Source organism: Ammospiza caudacuta, chromosome 1 (genome assembly GCF_027887145.1).
Source record: "Ammospiza caudacuta isolate bAmmCau1 chromosome 1, bAmmCau1.pri, whole genome shotgun sequence".
NCBI classification, from domain to species: Eukaryota; Metazoa; Chordata; class Aves; order Passeriformes; family Passerellidae; genus Ammospiza; species Ammospiza caudacuta.
In genome coordinates, this window is record NC_080593.1 from 46207879 (window position 1) to 46230849 (window position 22971).

A 22971-nucleotide genomic window follows, 5' to 3' on the forward strand; every position below is an offset into this window, starting at 1 on the left:
ATGATTGGTTTTTCGCAAACATTAAAATGAATATTATATGTGTTGTGTTAGAAAGTAATGCTGTATTAATTCTCTTAAGTAGTGTGTTGAATATAGTTTTAGGTTATAAGAAATGTTAAAATAGAAACTATGCTATGTAAGATACTTTTTTTCAAGAAAGGACTCGCAGTGAGATAGCAGCCACAGGACACCTAAATCTTTCAGAGAAAAAGAATTTATTGCCCTCTTAGCAGAAGAAACGAACTTCTTCCCGCCTCGAAGGCACTGTTAGGATTCAGAGGAAGAAGTTGATGATGACCAGACAGAATCTTGTCTTTGAATGGAATTTATGCATCATGTATGAAGTGTATGAATATGCAACAGGCCATTGCTTTTAAGGGTTAATCCTCTGTTAACGTGTGTCCTTTTTCAGGCTCGTGCTGCCCAGAAAAAGGTACCCGGACGTCCATAACTCTTTGTCTCTATTGTCTCATATTGTCCTAATTCAAATCGTCCAAATTATTATTACTGTAATTGTATTACTATTTTTATAACCACTTTGTTATAATTAAACTTTTAAAAACAAGTGATTGGCGTTTTTCACAATGAGAATCTCCTAAGGAAAGCATTTGGTTTCTTCCCTGCTCCCGCACCAGCCTTCCCCGCGCACCGCACCTTGCTTGGACCTTTCTGAGATTAAAAACTCCGCAAGGAAAATGAGGAAACGCAGAGAACTATGACCATGCGATCCATTGCTGTGCACCGGGATGCTTCCACAGCCTCCTGGAGGAGCTTTTGGCAGAAAGCGGGAGATTTGTTTTTACCGCGAGGGTCAGCTGCTTGGACGGGACGCTTTCCGGGATGCGGCGTGCCCAGTGGGTACCGCGTCCAGAGCGGGACGTGAAAGGTTTCTGTGGCGTCCCGGCTGCACCCCGCGCTTGGCCACCAGGCAAGGGGAGCCCTCGCTGTGGGGTGGCGGCGCCGGCTGGGCGGGGTGGAGCACCAGCCCGGGATAGCCGGCAGCGTCCCCGCTATCGGTGCCGGCGGGCGGATGGAGGGCGGGCAGGAAGGCGGGCAGGAAGCGGGCACTGCGCAGGTGCGGGCGGGAGGCGGCGGGAATGGCGTCCGTGGTGCTGAGCGAGGCGGAGAAGCTCTACATCGTGCACGGCGTGCAGGTACCGGCGGCACGGAGCGAGCTGGGCTGGGGAGGAGGGAGGGAGGGAGCCCTCCCCCGTTGTGTCTGGTGGCGAACCTCTGGAGTTATCACTGCACATCGAGCCTTGGGACGGGAAGCAGGCTGAGAGCGGGACGTGGATTTGTTTGCACAGAATCACATCATATGCTGATTTGGAAGGAAGCCACGAGTTTCACCCGCTCCTGGCCATGCACAGAGCACCCCAAGGGACACACGACGTGCTTAAGAGCATTGTCCAAATGCTTCTTGAGCTCTGTCGAGATTGGTGTTGTGAGCGCTTACCATGGGAGCCTTTTCCACTGCCCAGCCAGCCTCTGGCTCAAAAACCTTTTCCCGATGTCCAACCTGTGCCTCCCCTGACACAAGTCCAGGCCATTCCCTCGGGTCCTGTCACTGGCCACCACAGAGGAGAGATCAGTGCCTGCCCCTCCTCTTCCTCTCACAAGGAAGCTGTAGAGTGCAGTAGGGTCTCCCCTCAGTCTCCTCCAGGCTGAACAGACCAATGACCTCAGCATCTCTTCAAACCACTTCCCCTCAAGGCCCTTCACCATCTTCATTGCCCTCTACTGGATGATCTCTAAGAGATTAATATCCTTCTGTCCCCTCTTGCTTTTTTTTTTTTCTGCTCCTCTTTCCTTGCTCTTCCCTGGCTGTTCCTCAAGTTATTGCCATTGCATAGAGTTTTAGCCTGTAATTTAGCAAAGGAACATGAGTGCACAAAGGAGGAAGAGTGAAGGGTGCTTAAGAAGAAGCCCCAAAGAGAAAAGAATTGTATTCTTACTGAAGTTTACTGAAAAACAACATGTTTTTATGGGAACAAGCTGTATAGTATCAGAGGATGTGTAATGCTCGTTTGTGGAATACAAATGGATGAAAGCATTTGGAAGGCTGGTGTATTATTTTTGTCTGCTGGGGTCCTAATTACTGATGTAAAAGTACTGAACTTGCCTATGCCAGGATGGAGCTGGGTTGTGTTAGGTAAAGTACCAATTAAAGCCAAGGCCTTTACAGTTATGAAATCTGAAACTTTCTTTTGGGAATTAGAGGGACTTGGTGCAATTCATGTCAGTCTGCTGATTGCTTGTTATAAGCTCTACATAAATGAGATATAAATTAAAAAGTATAGTTGGTTCTTTTGTATTCCGTGGTGAAATTACAAGCTGTTGCTTTTATATCCTTTTTACTGCTGCATTTGGTGTGGGAGAAGGAAAGTTTAAAGTCACAGTTTTTGGTTTGTGGTGGGGGTTTTTTGTTTGTTTGTTTTGTTTTGCTTTTGCTTTTCATTACTGATTCCCTTAGCAGCATGTTGGTTGTCATACTTAGGAAGACCTTCGTGTAGATGGTCGAGGCTGTGAAGACTACAGATGTGCAGAAGTAGAAACAGATGTTGTATCAAACACAAGTGGATCTGCAAGAGTAAAGCTGGTAGGTAAATTTCTTAGGGGTTGGGTACCTTGCTGATGAAATTGCTTGTTCATGTGACTAGTTAATCTGATGCTATTTGTAGATAGGTTTGTGTGTGCAATAACATGTATGGGTATAGCAGTAACTGAAACTATGGGATATGGAAATAATGGCAGGATGTATAATTAGTTCAGGCTGGCTTGAGCTGGATTTACTGTAAAGGGCCTGGACAGCCTTCCGTCTGAACTAATCTAACATTTAATCTTGAAAACTGAAGTCGCTGTTGTGCCTAGTTTCTGGGAGGGGCAAAAATTTCTATTCCTTTAAAATGAAGCAAAACTATTTCTGACGTGTTGACTGAAGAAGAAGAAAATGAATGTACTGTGCACCATTATGAAAGTTCTGCAGAAAGAGCTGTTTACAGAGCAAAAATGGCAGAAGTAGTCTTGGATATTAAGAGTCTTTGTAACCTAGAGATAGGTAAGGTGTATGATAATTGTTTGAAGAATCTTCTTACACTTAATATTGTCCTTCTAAAGCGTTTTGTTTTTTACAAAAAATGTTATTTTAAGTTTGCTCTGATAGAACAATCTGATAACTGAAAGGTAGAACTGTCAGCTTACCATAGACATTTAAATTAAACAAATAGTTCTGTACTTGTAATTCCAGTTGTGTGATGTGTTTTTGTTTTAATAGGGAGAAACTGATATCTTGGTCGGCATAAAAGCTGAAATGGGGACACCAAAGTTGGAGAAACCAAATGAAGGTTACCTGGAATTTTTTGTTGACTGGTTAGTATACTAAGAAAGAATGAAATCATGTAATATTTGGAATAAATGACTAATCAGGTCTTGCCATTCTTCAGAAGTTAATGCCTTCATTCCACTAACCTCCTCTAGGGGTTTGAGTATTACAAACAATTATTTTACTGTTTCAGTAGCAGTGAATGTTGAGAAATTTTCTGCTGGTCTTGCAAATCCAAAAGAAGCAAATCAGCAGGAGTTAAAGAATGAAAAAAGGTTAAATAAAACAGTCCCAAATTGCATAGCATCACTGCTGCTGGAAAAGGGTAATGGTTCAAGTACACACGCTTGGAGCCACACTTCCTGACTAAAATGTCTAGCTGTTGTTTTTACCATGATAAAATAGAGAAAATCTCTTTCAAAAAAAGTAAGCTGGAAGAAAAGAATTGAGCATTACAGACTGTACTTTAACTGTACTTAAAGGTTTGCTTACTTTGTCTGTGAAAACAGTGGAAAAAGCTTGAAGTGTGTTTAGTACAAAACTTAAAAAAAAAAAAAGAATCCCCAGTGTAAATTTCAGATGCAAAAAATAATTAGACATTTTAGTTATATATTTATGAGTGAATCCATCTTTCATTAACTAAAAGAGTGTTTGTTTTTAATCAGATTTCTTTCATTTTGCTACAAATGGACTGTTGTTTATCCTTACAGTCTTGACAGTGTTTGGATTATGGAAGAAGCTAGAAGCAAACTGAGAACTCTTGTTTTCAGGTTGCTCTGAGATAGCACAGTGACGTCTCAGTGTTAGTTTAAATTGTCTCCTGCCTGAGACTACAGTATCCATGTCTTACAGACTTACCCAAAACTGTTCTTTATGATTTAAATTGCTTTGGGGACCTCTCATAAAAGCCTTGGCCATGTCAAGTTGGCCGCTTTGCATGTGACATCTCTTTTCATTTTTATTAAAAACAAAAAAAATGTTGCTACTCTGACATTAAAGCAATATACCATTGTCAAAGCTAAGGTATGAGTGCTACTAAGTGTATGTCTGATAATCTTTCTGACCTAATTGTCTGTATCTGCCTTAACATTGGTGTGTCACATTATGCAGCCTTATCTAAGACTGCCTCTGTACATCAGTATGTTCTAGTTTACTGTGGAAACTTATGCTTTAAAGGAAAGCACTCACCTGTGAATTGATAGTTTGTTTACAATTGCTGTTCAGAAAACATCAGATGGGAAGATGATCTTGAATGTGGTCCTGCTGTTAGACCTCATGTATGAAGTGTCTTAAGTGGTACATGTTTATTGTTTTGGGGCTTTTTTCTGGTTGTCTCTATATGAAGAAAGTCCACTGACAACAGGGAGATTTCATTCCTAAAAATGTAGTCTGTGGACATATGGCAGCTCTGTGATACTTGTGTATGGAAACAGATATCAGAAAAACTTCAACTCATTAGATTAATGTTCAGTTGCATTTTCTGTTAATCTGTGCTTCATGGGCTGGGAGGGAGATGTGCATCAATCTTTGGGAGCTGGATTTAGTCAGTTCAGGAAATAAGTAATCTTTAATTTCTGTGACAACAGGATCCAAGGGCCTGAACTTTAGAGGATTGTACTCACTTGTCACATGCTTGTGGCATGGGGAAAGGTGTTCTTTAGCTTCCAGAAAGATGCAAAAAACAAAAGCTGAAGTGGAGGCAGCCTCCCTCTGTCAAGGGGAATGAGCTGCTGTCAGTACCCTGATGCTTTGCCAGACTGCCACTGGGTGGTAGTAACTGAGCAGAATTCCATACCCTGAATCTTCTGGTGAAGTTCCTGTGTGTTCTATTTGGCTTTTATATTGCTGAAGCTAATAATAAAAACTCAGACTGCAGTGATTGCTATCTTAAAATGCTCATTTCCTGAAACTTTCGTGGTTTCTTTTACTGATGAAAATAATAATTTGCTGGATCATGTGTATAATTCTCTGCTCCAAACTTCTGTTTCTCTTTATTCTGCTCTGAGTCCTTTACCTGAAATCTGAGGAGCACACTTAGTCCCATTTTGAGACAGACTTTAATGCAAATCTCTGGAGGGGAATATTTTAGGGGCACTGGTTTGTGATCCTAGAAATTAATTACCATAAAACAAGTCTATGTCCTAATATGTGTGGTATTCTTCCTACCTTTCATCACTGGAGAAGACATCCATCCTGGCCCTTGATGCTGAAAGACTGCTGTGTCTGCTTGTATCACATTTGAGCTTTCTGGCCGATCTGATTTATCACTTTCAAACTAATAAATAGAAACAAGAAGAAAAGCAGACATCTGAATTCCTTGAATGCATCAGATTTTGTTTGTGGAATTAGGGAAGCAAGGCGTGTATTTGTCCAGATCTGACCATCTGTAGATTACAGTATATTTATGGCCTGAGCAGTAAGCGAGAAATGTGTAACTGTTGCAACACAAAGATTTTGACTGGCAACAGGAGGAGTTTTGAAATTCAGTAGAGATCTGAATACAGTGATAGAAGCATCATTATGCTTTAAGAGGAATCTCTGATAGTTAGGCAATGTGTCACTGAAATGATTTTGGTAGTCTGGAAAGTTACATGCTGCTTTGGCATAGAAATTCTGTACCACTACCAAGTTCTTTCTGTTCTCCATAAGCAAAGTTTTTTGTCATTTTCTAGTCTGTTGAGACATCCTCTTTCCAAATTTTGCCCAGTGTAAGTTACTGCAATAATCTGTAGGCATTAGGTGGCAGTATTTACCAAATAGTTACAATCATATCCTGCTAACCTTGCTTCTTTATTTCATTGTGATTGCAAGGAAATTAAGTGTTAAAATGATAATGGAAATAAGATTTGAAATGTACAGTGATATTCCAATTGAGTCTTAGGTTCTTTCTACTCACTGTCAAAGAAAGTATCCAATCTTAATAAAAAAAATACAACATTTGATAAAACTTTGTGTTTAGAAATAATAATGAGACATAGATTGAAGTTTGCATAATTCTTGCAGCTTGCCATAGGGATCATAATGCTTGCATAACTATGGCTTAAACAGAATGATCGTGTTAACTTGCATAAAAGCTGCTTCCATGGATAAATGCTTGTTTAATACAACCTGAAGACCTGACTCAGCGCTGAGTTATACTTAAATCAGATCCTATCTCATAAAATTGGTGTCTAATAACCCTGAATAATATTGTGTGTCACACTTGCAGTGCTTATTCGTGTGGCAAATACAGTTTGGAAGTGTAGATCGGTGCTTAATTGGCAGCAACGTTTCTTTGTATTTTAAGCATGTATAGTGCTATGTTTCTAGTAGCAGTAAATAACTTCTATAAAATCCAGTAGTTCTTCCTGACTGAGAAAAATCTGTCTTGCAGAGTTTTCATCAACTCTGCAAAACAAGAAGTTGGGAGAGTTACTGTGAGGTAAGAATAATAGTAGATAATTATATGTAAGTTTATAGATTTTGCGCTATTAATGGCACAGCTCACTTGATGGTTTAAGTCACACCTTGATAATGTGAATCTTTGGTTGTTTGGGTTGGTTTTTTTTAAGGTGAAGGGATTATTATCCAAGACCTAGTTTTCTGCTGTATTTTTGTATTCCTGGTGTTTTGTATCATCATACAGACACAAAATGTACATGTCATGAGAAATTTGCCCTGTGACGTGCCCTGTAGCAGTGCAGTGCCCCACCAGGAGAATATGGGGCATGGCCATTACTGATTTTGAACAGACCAAAACTGCTTCTGTGTAACCATTCCTTTGATGTATTCTCCAATGAGAGATTAATTTGGTAGAGGTCTGACTGGTTTATTTTAAAACAAGATTTGCAATGCTGCTACAGGTCCACTGCTTGAGAGTATTCTTGCCCTCTCTTATAAACCAGAGGCTGGTATGGAAAATTTGCTCATTGTTTTGCTGTATATGCATCTCTGGACATTTATGCTGTATTTGATTGTTCTTTGGAGGCAGGGCATTTTTTGTTAGGTTTGGGGTGGGTTTTGTTTGGTTTGTTTTGTTTGGCTTTTGTTTGTATGGGGTTTTTTTGTTTGTTGGTTTGGTTTTTGTTTGGGTTTTTTGTTTGTTTTGGTTTTTTGTTTTTAGGGGGTTTTTTGTAGGCTCATTTTCTTTTATTGTTAGAAGTTTTTAGCTGTGCGCCAAACCCCAGCACCCAAGGGCTTTCTTGCATGACTGCTCATAAATACTTTTTTACGTTGGAATCAGGGAATGAAGACTACACGCTTTGTCAGATCGCTTCAGGAAAAGATGTTTAGTTGCTGTTCTCCATAAGCTGCAGAGAGTAATGACATGTTTTCTTCTAGGGGCTTGATAGCAGACAGTACACTCAGTAGAGAAATTACCAATTAAGGTCAGGCAGTCATGTGTCATGTTACTTACAAGAAATTAGTATTCTACTTGTCATATCATCATATCTGTCTCTTCTTAGCCAGTCTCTTAATAATTGAACATTCAACTCTCACTAGGCTGTCTTGGTAGCTGTTGTGAATTTAATACAGATGTCCCTTTTTTTTTTTTTTTTTTTTTTTTTTTAAGAGTAGAGGTGATAGAAGCTGGCAGTGCTTAAGAAATAATCTCTGAGAGAATTCACCAAATTTTACTTTAATTATAACTGGGGAACTGAAGATAGTAGTGGAATTTAGTTAGTATTTGTAACAAAATGTCAGTATATTATCTGCATCAAAACCTTCTCTAATGCAAAATGGAAATAATTCCTTTTCAGATAGGATGCTTATTCTTGTACAAATAAATCCTTAGATACTTTTAATGCTTTATATTTAAGAAATGTTCTTTGGGTATTTGCTCCTTCACAAGTGAAAGTATTCTTTTCTTTCTTTATCTAGTTCTTCAAATTCTCCTGAGTTGGAAGGCCGGGGAGGAGAAGAACTTGGCACAGATATAGCAAATACACTGTATAGAGTATTCAGCTGTGAGAACAGTGTAGACTTGAAATCCCTTTGTATTAATCCCAAAGAGCACTGCTGGGTTCTTTATGTGGATGTACTGGTAAGTACAGAAATGAAAACTAAGATTCAGCAAAATGTTTCTAAGGCAGAGACTGACTTAGCATAACCTTTTCTATTTCTTTGTTTAAAAAAAAAGCTTCTCATTATGTGATATAATGTATCACAGCATGGATGGCACTTTTCTATCTACTTATAGTAGTTCATCACTAATTCCAGCTTGCTCCTTTTCTACTCTTCTTGGTGGTGGTGTTCTACTGCAGAACTAATAAAACATTGAATACTCTGAATGTGTCTCAGATAAAAATCAGTGATCTTATACTGACAAGGAAATTGCCACTAAAGAAGGATAAACTTCTTTTCCAAGCTAGATGTAGCAGCAAATACATTGTTCAAGTGAACATGGGTATATGTTAGCCCTAACAGAACTGTCCATCTCTCTGGTTCTTTGTACTCTTATCACAACTAATTCACTAAAGTAAAATAGAAAGTTTTTTGGCAACAGCTAGGTTTAGCTGAGGTGCTTTTTGATGAAACTTGTATATGTATATTAAGCATAGAGGATAAACTGAATATTTGTTCCCATGACAATAATGGACACTGAATTTTATGCATACAAATCTGATGAATGCAGCAGCCCAATTTCCAAATATGCTGCATTTAAAGCACTCTGTCATGGGAATTTCAACAGAAGTCTGCAAGTCAGACTCTCCTGAACATTATTTCCAATTCTTATTGGTCCAAAGTTGAGTTTCTGTTTATCAAATTTGGAAGTGAAAATATGTTAAGGGATATTACAGGGATCCATTAAGGCTTGTGAAATAATGTGCAAAATGTTAAGCTGTACAGCCAGAAAATTAAATACAGGGGTTTGATGAACAATACAGGAACATCTAGACTAAGACCTAAATAAATGTGAAAATTAGTTCACTAGGTATTTAAAATGCAGTAGCATTAGCCTAATTAGAGTAGATATGGTACAACAGTCCAGCTGCAAAATGATGGAATATGTACCTCTGCTGAGTGCTTTAACAGCCCAAGTCACTGGCTTATTGCAGCTTGGCAAGGTTTAATGGAGAATGAAGTGTTAGTTCTGAGAAATCACACTGGGGCCTTTAGTTACTAGGTAATTACAGGCAGAGGTACAGAATATTTAATGCAATGCTTATTTAAGCAGCATGCTGCTAAATATTGCATAGGCACTGCATAAACAAAGACTTTCATAAAGCAGTCTGCTTCCCTGCCTCGGTGTGTGTGTGTGTGTGTATATATATATATATGTAATTACACACACTGTTCTGTATAGCTTTTTTTTTGAGATATAGCTGGTCATTATCTGATTCTTCCTGGACAGATTTGTAGATTATCTACAGTTACAGAGAAAAACAGCCTCCCTGTTTTCATGTTACTGATTGTATCAGAATTATGAACATCAGGGCATCAAGGCATCACTATGTTATGTGAGGAATTTTACATTTAGCTCTTTTTACAGTGCCAATAAAAAATCTGTTGCAGGTTCATAATTATGACTCTAAACTGGATGAGTCTTTTGGATGTTATATTTATTCTGCAGGTATTTTGAGTGTGAGCCATTGAAGAGCAGTTGGTACAGTTAGAACAAGATAGTGTTAACATTTCTCTCTTGCTCTGTTCTACCCCCACCTTTTTTTTTTCCCTCTGTATTTTCACTTTTTGGACATATTTGTAATATTTCCTTTTCTAAACAGTAGACATGTGATAGTATGTGATCATATTACATGTGACAGTGTAGGTGCTTGACACCTACAGATTTTCCTGAAGCTGCTGTTGCTGAATCATTCCTATAGAATTCTACTTTTTATAGAGTGTGGTTTAAGGATGACACTTGGGCTGATAAAAGGAGCAACTCATATTATTTGTCATTTGAGGGAGACAGATTCTGAATATAAAATCAACACTCATAGAGAGTCCTTTGGGTGATATTTTCCTTCAGAATTCCTGGAAATTCTTTACATTGGTGTTTGCATTGCATAGTTTAATTGGAGGGAAAATAAACCTCAAAATCTGTCATAAAGCTGAAAATACTGGTACCTTGCAGTCAGGTGTGAAGGTACTTGTCTGCAAGTCTCTCATTCCAGAAGAGACAAAGATCCACAAAGAATGTTATGAGCCTGGAGATACCCCATTCCTATGCAATTTAGCCATGTGCAGTTTGATTGAAACACCTATATTGAGCTCCTCTGTGTAAACAAAATTTGACACATGCAGCCTCAAAAGAGGAAATAGTGTGTTTTGCAGTCATGCAAAAGCTTCATCAATTAAAAACATCTCTCAAATATTTTCTAGTGGTCAGTGTACTTGAGAAATGCTATAATTCTGTACAATCAGAATGAAAAAAAATAACTTCAGCCATGCATACCACAAAGATGCAGGCACATGGACAAATTGAGATACATGTCAAAGGTGGAGAATATATAGCTCGACCTTTCAGAGTATATGCATTCTTTTCTTAATATTGGAAGGTGTTCCACTTCCAAATAGTAGATTATCAACACGGAGTACCACAAAGGCCTGTTCTTACCCTCTCTGTGTTTCCCCCAATTTCTTCCTTTTCTAGCCATTGATGTCAGAAATAAGAAGCTTTTAGGCATTTTTGAGTGAGTTTTGATATATATGTATAGCCTTCTCCCCATAAATGGCCCCAGCAGCCTGCTGGGCTAAGCAAGGAGAATCAAAGTGTACAATCTCTTATCATTCCCTATCCAGTCACAGTAGATTGTGTGTCAGGAGGACAGGGTGCATCAGTTTCTCTTGAAATTTTTGCAGTTCACTACTGAGCACCTTCCAGGATTTCCTCATCTTTTCTGTTTCCCCCTCCCCTGCCCCTAGTCTGATTAAAAAGAAGTTAGGAATCTACATTTGGAGGAAAAGCTTCTCTGAATTAGGTTAGGTCAATAATGTGTTGTCTTTTCTTTCCCATAACTTTTTCACTTGCATATCAGTAAATTAAAATTAAAAGCATTAAATTAAAAGCAGAAAAGACCCCTCTGCTTCCCATAACTCACAGCTGTGGAGACTTTCTTAGTCCTAAAAATAATTAAATAAACGGGGGGGGGATGTCAGTACAAGGTGCTTGAGCTGAGAAAAGTGTTCATTGCTTTGTGGAGGAATTGTTGCACCGTGCTCTGTGCAGGCAGTGTTCCTTGCCTCTAGGAGCCACTGTAGTACAGATAAGGCTTTAGAACAGCAGCCTGAACACCAGCCTAGCAACAGTGCAGGCACATCCCATTATTGTGTTTTAATAACACAGATATTGTGGGGCTTATTGTGTTAGCAAGTAAAATCCAATCATGACTGAAAGGGGCAAGTTAACCTCTCTGTATCCAGCAGCTGCTTGCAAAGAAATAATCTGATCACCTTTGTATTTAGCTTTCTATCCCAACTTTTTGTCATTCTTTTTACACTGTTCAGTCTGTCTTCATAAAAAGTAACTGTCTTTACAGCATATCTCGTTTATGATTTACTCCCTGTGCAGGAGTTTATCTCATCTTTAAATAAATTTTGAAGAACAATCAATGTAATCAGGATTGCAGAACATGTTTTGCTCTCATCATACAGCGTAGATTGATGTTGCAGAGAAGCATCCATATGTTCTTGCTGAAGTAGATCCAAATGCCTGCTCTGTGTGTGTGTGTGTCCTCAGGAAATAGTACTGAAATGGCAGCTGGGAGCTGGGCTTGTCAGAGAAGTGACAGTAGGCTATGGACAGACACATCTCGGACTGGTCTGGCAGTCTGCAGAAGGTGTTAGTGGTATGGGAAGCCCTCCCTTTTTACCTTGTATGCAGTGCTGCTTTTCCCTTTGACTGCTGTTCTCCCAATTTTCACAGGAGGAAGCTGAGCTAGGCTCCCTCCATACACCTCACTTGTTGGTAACACTCATTTGCAAGACTTTGACATCAGGCTCTCCTTGGATCACTTTCAGCTGTGAGACAAACCTGGCAATGACTCTTTCCCATAAAGAGAATAAATCATGATGTGCCTTCATAACTACTCCTTATATAACTTGCTTTCCATACCATGTTCTCGGTGACAGTGTGTGTTTCTTCTGTGAAACCAATTCTCCTAGTTGGTTTTGGCTATCTGATGTTTTTTTTAAAGGCTCCTCTTTGAAATGTAATATAGAAAATTGATTGGCTTAATTTAACACTGAAGAATTAATGTGATGAGTTTATAAAGGGTATTCTGGCCATAGTATAGATCAGAACCTTAGCACAAGAAGATTAAGAACAGTGGTGGTTTCATTTCAGCTTCTATTATTAAATTTTATCATTAATTTTATTATGAAGTGCATTAACTCTTCTATTTTGCATGTATAATACAGTTAGCTGAAATCCTAATTTCCTATCTGTTTCTTTTCATAGATAGGCTTTAAAGACAACTTTGTTTTTTAAAAACCTGTTCTGGTAATTAATTTTCTTCCTTTTCAAGTAGGTTTAAATTAAATAAAGGCTTCATTTAAAGACACTAGCCTGATTTTCTTTTAAAGAGTTTCTCCTTTTCTTCCCCAGTTATTGGAATGTGGTGGGAACATCTTTGATGCAATTTCTATCGCAGTGAAGGCAGCTCTCTTTAACACAAGGTAAAGCACAGATCTTATTTCATGTGGGTAGAAGTGGCATGGGAAGTGGAAGAGAAACATTCTCTGTGAGCAAAACATTTTTCATGCTTAATTATTTAAATAAGTTCCCAAGACAGCTTGCATTCAGATACAAGACACTCATTTGCATGCAAGTACCATGAACTAATGTTATTTTAATTCAGTTTCTGATGATCAAGTGTCATATGGCATCTTACGCAGAGTCATGTTCACAATATAACTTTTGTTGTAGCCAGATCCACAAAAGTAGTGTTGTCCATATGGTTTTGTTGCAAGCATTTGGAGGCCTTGGTGTTGATGCCTTGTGGGTTTGAAATAAGAAGTATTTACTGATGTGTGATGCTCCTGAATAAGAAGCCCTCTATCAGTGTGACTACTGATTTGTAATCAGCCCTGGTTTTCCACTTTTGATTTTGTTCTCATTAACTGTCAGCCTGCAGTTCTTTTTAAAACCAAGCTGAAAAAAGTGGTAGTGAGAGATTGTGGGGAGGGGAAAAGGATGTGTCTTTAAAAGAACTTTGCTCCATGCATTTTAATGCAAAGAATGGGAAAATACAATCTAGTAGAATGAATGATGCAAGTCTTCTCTGTGTGTTTTTAATAAGACTCACTACTATTTTTTATGTTATTTTTATTTTCTTTATCTGCAGGTGAAAGGGAATACAGAGTTTTATAGCACCCTTGAGAAAAACAACCTAGTGAATGGCTTTGCTAGAAAACTTACATGGCAAAAATAGCTGGTAGAGGTTTGAAACCTTGACTCCTACAAGAATAAATGTTTTAAAAGTGGCTCTCAGATTGTTCTTCAGCATTAATTAGCGATCTGCTAGTCACTAGTGTAGTTCTGGCTTATTTATCAGGGAATCGAGTCACAGTACTAGATCTGGAAAAGTACATGCAAAAAGAAGAAAATAAGCTTTTGAAGACAGGCAGTATATCAGGTTATAAACACTTCAAAAGGGCTAAGGGGAGACTTACCCATCTGAGACTAGAAATTGTATGTTGCTGAGAAATTTCTCATGTTAATCAAATTCTCAGCAGTAACTTTTAACAGTAGATTGTTTTTATAACATTAAAAAATACTTTTAGAAATGTAATGTCTCACAAAGGAGCTGGCAGTACAGTAAAAAGAAGAAATGCCTGTATTTCTGTGTGTGAGGTGCCAGGATGCAGAAGTCATACAGTTAAAACAGTTACCACCATGTGAGTTGTTTTGCATATCCACAGCTCATACTTTATTTACAAATAACTAGGTTTTTTCTTACTTTAACCAGAATAAAGAGAGACAATCATATAAAAAGTAGCAAATGAAATAAGTGAATAAAAGAATGTAGACAACATGATGGAGGGTATAATTATTTTAATGTTTCTTACTTATTTTTATTCCTTTGACAACTGTGTCCTTTATATAATCTTTAAGCTAAGGGCAAACATCACTAGTCTTGTTGAAGTTGATTATAATTTCAAAATGTGATACAGTAAGACAATGCCTGTTGATGTTTTTACCTTTGAAAACCTATCTTGTTGATTTGAGCAGGGAATGCTAGTACAGCTCACCTCATACAAGCTCAGAAAGTCAAGAGGTGAAATTCAAAGTGAAAACCTGTTGTCCTCATTCTCTCCCTTTCCCTTTGTAGCTACTGGGCTTTGTTTGGATTGACACAAGGTTGTTTAAGAGTAGCTGCCTGTTCTCTATAAAGTATTATTCTCCAAACAACAAAAGATGTCAGTTTGAAGATTGCTTCAGATTAAGTGTTCTGAACTGTGTTCTACATGTGTCCCCTCTTTGACTCTTACTTGCTTTTCTTACTTTGCTTACAACTAAGTTTTTGTTCTACGTGTTTTCAGATCTTTGCCAGCCTTGACTAGAGCATTGGAACAAAGAGCAGGGAGCTCAAGCTGCTGTTTCTTTGAAGCTACAAAATTTTAGATGTTCAGATAGGCATTTGAAAACTTCAGCTTCAATTTAAAATCTTGCTCTAAGCATTTTTGTAATATCTGTGGACCCATCTTGCTTTAGAGCTAAGTAAATCAAACATCACAACTTAAGGAATTTTGCTCAAGACTTAGGGGATTTAAATCCTTTGAATGCCTGACCTGACTTGTTCTCTCCCCTTCAGGCATGGAACAATGACAATAGAACTGGTTTAGGGGGAATATTTAAAACAAAACTCCTCACAGTTTTGTATTGTTCATTGAGTTCTAAAAACTACCATCAAGATCATGTGCACAAGATAGCAGATACCAGGCTTTCTCCTTACCCATGTCTCCCAGATGTTTGAGGATGGATTTATTAATGATGGAAGTAGATATTGCAAAATGTGCAGCCAGCTACTGTGTCAGGACATTAAACTTGGTCTTGTGGAATTTGCCTGCTTGTAACCTGAGGCTGCAGAAAATAGGCAAGTTACAAAACCACCAAAATTTATAACACAACAGCCTTGCAGACACCGAGGTTTTTGCTGCACAGCATGGTAGGGGCAGAACCAGTGCCTGCTTGGAAGGGTGGGACTGGTTCTGCATTTGTGAAATCTGCACACAAAGAAAAGAGCACTGTTTGTTACAGGACTGAGTCTTGCTGTACAGATCTCTGCCCTGATTAGTTGCAGGAATCAAAATAGAAAAATAAAAGTTGTAAAGTAATCATGTACAGCTATTTCTTAAGATAAATATTCACAAGCTAGGAGAAGAAATCTACAGTGTTCTGGAGAAGCTTTATGCTACATTCACTTTGCATAGTTTTTCTGTCCATCTACCCCCTTTTTATGCAACTGTGATGCTTGTGTATGATCTTTTTGCCTTTGCAGTATTTCTAATTTACACCTCTCTCATCTGTTCTTGGCCAAAAAAGCTCCTTGCAGGCATTTTTCAGATATTAATTCTGGCAACTTTTTCTTGCAGACAAACACTGCTCTGGTTTCAAAGCCATTTTATGCTGGAGTTAAAAATTGCTTAATCTCACAGATTTTCTTAGAATCTTGCTTTGTTTTTTAAACGCTACTCTGGCACATACACCTCTTCCTTGGACTGTTGTCCAGTGTTGTCCATTGTCCTGTGTAGCTTGAGGGTTAGTCACTTTGTGACTTTATTCCATCAACTTCTAATGGAATATTTTAAACTTGAAAATAGGCTTTGATGCATTTGTAATGAGTTGAAACATTTGGAGTTTCATTTCTGGGAAAAGTGCACATCACAATTGTTCTGCTTACTCAAAGTCTTAGTTTTGGGTTGGCTCAGGCCAGTGTGCTTGCAGGGAATTTGTTGTCACTGGAGCAGCATTAGCTGTTTTGAAGTACTAGCCCCAGATAGCTACAATACTCTTCCAAGGATCAATAAAAATCACTTTGTGTTGGTGGGGGGAAATGTTCATTAAATGAGTACATATCTCCTCTTTTAAAAGAAGAGATTTGTTACAGAGGGCATAAAAGAATGTAACCTCCAGAGTCTAGTTATAAAACACAATGCTACTGCAAAAGCACTAACATAAAACCAGATTGTGGTTACTGAAGTTAGCTGTCTTGGGACACCTTGAAATACTTAGTTTTCAGGTGCAAATGTGTGAAAGAGAGAGTAGTGTGGGTGAGCTCTGTGTGTGTTTTACTGGCCAGTAATGCCAAGTGTCTCAGTCAGTACTCCATCCTAGCAGGCACCTGGATAAATGAGGGTGTATAAGATGCTGACACTCATGGCAGCTTGAGATACCATCTTCTACTAAATTATTTTAAATTATTTTATTCACTATGCTAAGGAAACTGCCTTAAATCATTCTGTACAACTTCCATTAGATGGCTGTCACAAATACAGTGTATGTACAACTGATAAGGAGCCATAAAGAGCCTGTCTGGCTCATTTGTGAGAGAGCTCATCATTCACAACTGAGAAGAAAGCATTTCTTGGATTTCTGCCTGGATTTTCATCACTTCTTCATCCTGATACGTTATATATTGCTTGTATACCTGTCCTTATAACAGTAGAGTGTCTTGCCAATCTTCTCATCTTGCTAGAGAAAGGACTTTAGTAATGTCACCTTTTCACCCCAGATCTCTTTAGTTGGTGCTATTCTTTCCTGAACAGCTTTACTACTTGTATTTGCTACTCATGTCAACACTTTTGCCAAGCAATGCAACTGATGTAATGCTGACAACTTTACTGTTGTCTGCCAGGTTGGGAACCACAGAAAAAAAGGATTAAGTCTTGGTAATTTGTCTCCTGTACATCTGTGACATTCTGGTGCATACAAAGAATTGTTCAGAACTGATTTGTGTAAGTTCCAAACTAATTTCTCCCCATGTAACAGTGTAAAGAACAGCTCAAATTTTAACTGTTTGAATGATGTTAATAGGATAATCTTATCCTAAATATCTTCCCACTTAGAGTGTTTTCTTTGTAGTCTCAGCGAGTGAGTTGTTAATCCTTTGATCACATTCTGTACTGTTCTGCTAAACATTTTGGCTCATTTAGAAGAACAGGGACTTCCTGGAGTTGTGACTGTGTAACAGCTGTATTTGTAGTGTGTTCTGGCAATGACTTTGCACCTTTTGTTTCCACAGAATACCCAAAGTGCGTGTTCTGGAGGATGAGGAAGGCACCAAAGAGATTGAGCTGTCTGATGACCCTTACGATTGTATTCGACTCAACGTAGATGAGGTGCCCTGCATTGTCACACTAAGCAAAGTAAGCCTGACAAATTTCTGCCTAGAGACTCCAGTTCCTGTTAATTTCACCTGCCATTTATTTTCTTCCTTAGAGATAAAATTAGAGTTACAGAAATAGGCAGTGTTCTCTATGTCTATATTTGTTTGTCTTTGGCCTCCTAATTAAGAACTTTTACTGAATAACAGGGTTTTTTGCACCTCTGAATTGTAGGTTTGTACTTGATGAATTCTTGAAATGCATCTTCTTGCATGAAGAGGAGTTGTTTATTATTTTTCATCTGCTCCTTGCTTAAGATACAGAGCAGCAGATATCTCAATATGTTAAAACAAGAGGCCACTGTGTTCAGGAGTGGAGGTTGTGTGATCTGCCTGGAGTTACATGCTGAGTATTTGTTGCTGAGGTCAGAACTCCATTTTCATGGGTGCAATACCATCCCTTCCCATTCCAACAGGCTTTTGTCTTCCATATATAGCACACAGCTAGCACAGTTGATGTTATGGGTGCTGCATTTTCCATTGCAAGTGTTAGTGATTGGCTGAAGCACCTGAAAGTTTGGTTGGCATTTCTTTTAAGCAATTTGCATAAATAGTAGAAGGGGCCATTGCTGAAGTGAGGGCTCACCTGAGTCTTGGGATGTGTAATTTTCATGTAGAGGGGAGCAGAGTCTATACTTAGAGTTGCAGGAAAAGATGAATATGGAGTTTCATACAGATGAAAGGATGGTAGAAAGGAAAACAGTATGAAATAGTGACATGTTTATCTCACCTCTGTTGTTTGTTTACCCATCATTTGGGGTCAGAAGCTGTTTAAATCCTGTGCTTTTAAGTCAGTCTCTGACTATGTCCAAAGGCCACATGCTTTTAGGGTGGGAGGCTGTGGATAAGTAACAAAGCCACCATTCACAGTTTGATTTCTCAGTGGGGGGGCTTTGAGAACTGCAAACTAATGCATTGTTTTGTCACTAACTTGCAGATTGGATATAGGCACGTGGTGGATGCCACCCTTCAGGAAGAAGCTTGTTCTTTGGCAAGCCTGCTTATTTCAGTGACCAGTAAAGGTGCCATCACTTCTATGAAGAAGGTGGGGAAAGGTAGCCTGGATCCTGAGAGTATTTTTGAAATGATGGAGGTAAGGAATGTTGAGCAGTTGACTGTCTTGGATTGATACTGGATGAACTGGAGCTTGGGTGTATAGAAAGCTTCAGTAAAGGCTTTCAGAGCAGAGACCTTGGTGCTTTGATTTGGTACACAGGGGACTTTGTGAAGGTCTTTGAAACAGATTCTAATGTGAGTGGACACTGTCTAAACTTCTAGATGCCTGAAATGTGTGGTACTCACATTTGTTTCAGGCAAGTACTTCACAGCTGTAAGAAAGTAAAGCTTAAGCTGAGAAACTTTGAGAGTATTTTTAAAGAACATGTTCCCTCTTCTATTGTGACTTTTAAAGAATGAAAGAGCAAAACTTCTAATGTGGTAAAGTCCCTATAAGAGTAGAGAAGGTGTTTGGAATTGATGGTGCATGGTGTTCTAGCACAACTCATTTGCTTTATGATAAATGTACTGTTCTCATTTTACTGTTGTTTTTCTTTGCTTCCTTATTGAGTTTACAATCTGTCCCTACTTCACAAAAATACTAGTATCTGGATATTGTCCACATTCATATAAGATCCATTTTAAACCCTTCTTCAGGCTCTTCTTAGATCTGTTCTCCAGTTAAATTCTCATGCCTGAGTTTGGCCTTGAGCATGAGAGAAAAATGAATTTTGAACTTGAAAGTCAGAATGAAAATTTTATAGTTCAAGCTAGCCCTCTTTCCTAGAGACACGGAGTGGATAATTTCTGCATGGCTCTAGTGAGGAATGCTGAAGTTGGAGCCAAGTTTGACAACAGTTGGTCTCAAGAGGGAATTGCTGAATATATGGCACTTGACTGCATCACAATGTCATCCCAGAGTGCTTATCCCAGTGGTACCAGTGAGCTTTTTATTGGCATTCAAACATGCCTTTCATCCCCCTTACCTGGGTAGAGAGGTGTTATCTAATTCCTCTGCCGGAGTGAGAGATAAAGCTGATCACAAAAAACCCCCGAGATGTTTTCTGTAAGGTCAGAGATTATCTGTTTGGTCCTGCCTTAAACTCAACATCCAAGAAAAACAAAAGGGCCTGGGAATGCCCAATGGAGGAGCTGAGTAACCTATTCTGACACCTCTATTCCTGAATGATTTGGCTGCAGGTCAGAGAATGTTCAGTTTTTCCTCACTGGTAGAGAACAGACATGCTAGGACATAGGACATACCTCTTAGGAAGGGAGTTTCATGGGAGAGTTTTGGGAAGCTGCCAAAGCATAAGGTGTTTTTTGAGTTTATCATCCAATCCACTAGGGAGGCAAGCAGGAATATGATGGCAACAGTGTTGGGTCAATACCAAAGCTCTGCACAGTTCCCACTCACTTTAACCTGGGGTGAGTGATGTTGTCCTCCATTTAAGGAAGAGTTTATGAGCCCTCTTGACTCTGGACTGCTGCAGTGATCTTTGTCCCAGTGCAGAGCTGTGACAGTTCTTGCTCTTGTGCCCCTCCATTTATGTAGCCTGACTCATGGTCTCTTGGATTGACTCATGATCTCTAGGATTGACAGCTACCCTGATGCATCCTTAAAGCTCTTCCCAATTTCCTTTGGTACCATTGGCCATATTCTGACACCTGACTCTTCAGTTAAAAATGTAGCTTATTTTCAGGTTTGTGCATGGTTTCAGTAATTGTCACCAGGAGGTGAAACAGAGTTTTGTGTCAGCTGTGTGGCTGGCCTAGGCTTTGCTGCATAGATCAGGAGCCAATAAACTCATTTTAATATAGTCTGCCTTTGGCTCTCTAGGGGGCAGTGGGCTTTTTATTTCTGTTTGCAGTCAGTATTTCAGGTCATTTAGAGAGACCCTGGGAAAGCTCCAATGAGCACCACTACCTTAAGATCTTTATTTCACCACTGCCCAATGTTTCCCTGCCCTGTAGCTTGCACAGTATACTTGGGCATGTGGGATGAGTAGAGGTCAGTGCTGGAGCTAATTCTATTAGGTTTTCACTGCTGGAGTTTATTTCTGTAAAGAAAACATTCTGTTAACTCCTTTAAGGTCCTTGGACAGGACAGAATTACACATCATATGAAGGATCTGCCCACAGAGTGGCTTGGTGGTGCAGCCAGTGTGCATTTTGGGTTTCTCTGGCCACAGGACAGGGTGTTCAGCTGGCCTAAATTCACTCTGCTGATTCTGAACACATTCAGAAGAGTCTGCTGAACTTTCTGTTAGTAGCCTGCTTTGCTGGTCAGGTGTCTCTTGTCCTCTGGCAGCTAGAACATTGCTTCATGCTCTGTGTGCTGGCTAATTTTAATGTGTGCTTCTGCCTGATGAGAATTTAATTTGTATTCCTGGGTGATCCAGTGATGCACAGACCTGGTATTAATGATTGTGGAATGCTTCTGTGATGAATGAGAGCACTGGCTTTGTGTGTATGTTTTTCCAAAACTTAATCAAGTTAAAATGAAACTTTCACCACCATGATTTTTCTAAATTAAAAGCATATTTTAAGATACCAGCTGGTGTGTATGAATCATCAAAAGGAAAATATTTGTCAAAAGGAAGTGTTCCGTAAGAGTTGTCTTCCTGCAAATAAACATATGTCTCAGGTTTGTTTTGCTTTCTTTGCTTTGCAGACTGGACAAAGAGTAGGCAAGTCACTTCACATAGCCCTTCAGAAGATTCTGGATGAAGAAGAGAATTTGGGGACTTCACGACCAAAAGTTGGATTTCTAGGATGAGTTTTTATTGAATGTTCAAAACTGTTTTTAATTCATTTTGCAATCTTGTCAGTTTGTATATAAAGAAAAGGTCTTTTTTTTTTTTTTTTTTTTTTTTTTGTTCCAGCAGAGCCATCCTCCTGTCTAAGAGGCTTTCAAAATGTTACTAAGCATAAAGAAAGCTACAGTTAAATGCAAATAAGCAAATTTGAGGTGCTTTCCATACAAGTAACTGCTGGCACCCAGGAAGTGCAGCAGCAGCAGTTAATGCTGTTGCCTGGGAAGTGCTTGAGTCTGTTTTCCAGAGTGACTGGTGTACTTTCCATTTAATTCTGTTTGCATGTGTTTCACTTCTGTAAACCAGCTGCTGTGCTCTAGAATGCACATGGGGTTGTTTTCTGTGCAGCACAAATGAGAGCAGCACTAGCTGTAAATTTTCCTTCAAATTACCTTACTATTCTTTGAATAAAATGTGGTTAGATTTTACTATAAATACAACACGGTCCCAAGTTCATATTTCATATTTTAAACCAAGATTTGTCTACAATTATCTCACAGGGGGAAGCAGGGGGGCAGGCACTGAACTATTCTCTGTGGTGACCAGTGACAGGACTTGAAGGACACAGCCTGAAGCTGTGTCAGGGAAGGTTTAGGTTGGAGATCAGGAAAAGGTTCCTCACCCAGAGGGTGGCTGGGCACTGGAACAGGCTCTCCCAGGAAGTAGCACCAAGCCTGACAGAGTTCAGGAGGTGTTTGGACAATGCTCTCAGGCACATGGTGTGACTCTTGGTGTTCTGTACAGGAGTTGAGCTTGATGATCCCAGTGAGTTCCTTCCAACTCAGTATATGCTGTGATCTCCTTGCTCCCTAGAGCTCCACCAATCCCTTTTGCCAACAGCTGCAATAGTAACCCAGCCAAAACATCTCACTGTGGCTAAGGAGAAGGGACATGACCAAGGTAAATGGAAAACTAAGTTGGTCTTTAATTCAGCTGGAAAAGCATAGAGGCTGTCAGTCCTTCACAAAGAAAAGCAGAGGATTACAGGTAAGGCATGGATACAAGTTGCATCACCAGGTGTGGATTCCCTCCCTACATCAATTGGATGGCGCAGCAGAGAGTAAGAGGTGTTTATTTGGCTTGATAGGAAGAGACAGCAGATGGAAAAAGTCAAAGGAAGAAGTTGATTTTTAAGAAGCTGATATTTCATCTGCAAGTGTTAAGGATTGTTTTGAACAAACTTTATCGCAGAAATTGCTACAATAATCCAGGAGTTACTTAGCTCTTACTCAGGGAACATTTTCTGAATTTTCTGTTTTAATTTTATAGTATCAGATTAAGAGTATTCTCTTGACTGTAACATGTTTGGTGGGGAAAGGGGGAGGAAGGGTTTTGCTGAAGGAAAGCTGAAGATACAGGACAGAACCTATTACAGCTCAAACTAATACTCATGATAAAATTAAAATACATGGAGTGCTTAAGGTTCCCAGATCTCTTCAGTCCTTTTGCTAGAGCTCATACATGTAGTTATTCAAGGTGACTGCAACAGCACTGTGTATTTCTGGTATAACAAGAAGTGTAACAAGCA

The 22971-nt window shown here is 39.2% G+C and overlaps 1 protein-coding gene across 1 annotated transcript; it reads left to right on the forward strand.

The window, feature by feature from the left end:
* Positions 1 to 1096: 1096 nt before the first annotated feature.
* EXOSC7 (exosome component 7) lies at positions 1097 to 21883 on the forward strand. The gene is made up of 9 exons (XM_058815759.1): positions 1097 to 1154; positions 2498 to 2599; positions 3275 to 3369; positions 8183 to 8345; positions 12852 to 12922; positions 17491 to 17614; positions 18569 to 18724; positions 21302 to 21481; positions 21593 to 21883. Exons 1-8 carry the CDS (start codon positions 1098 to 1100, stop codon positions 21404 to 21406), a joined length of 873 nt encoding a protein of 290 aa, XP_058671742.1. The 5' UTR covers position 1097; the 3' UTR covers positions 21407 to 21481; positions 21593 to 21883.
* The last annotated feature ends 1088 nt before the right edge of the window (positions 21884 to 22971 follow it).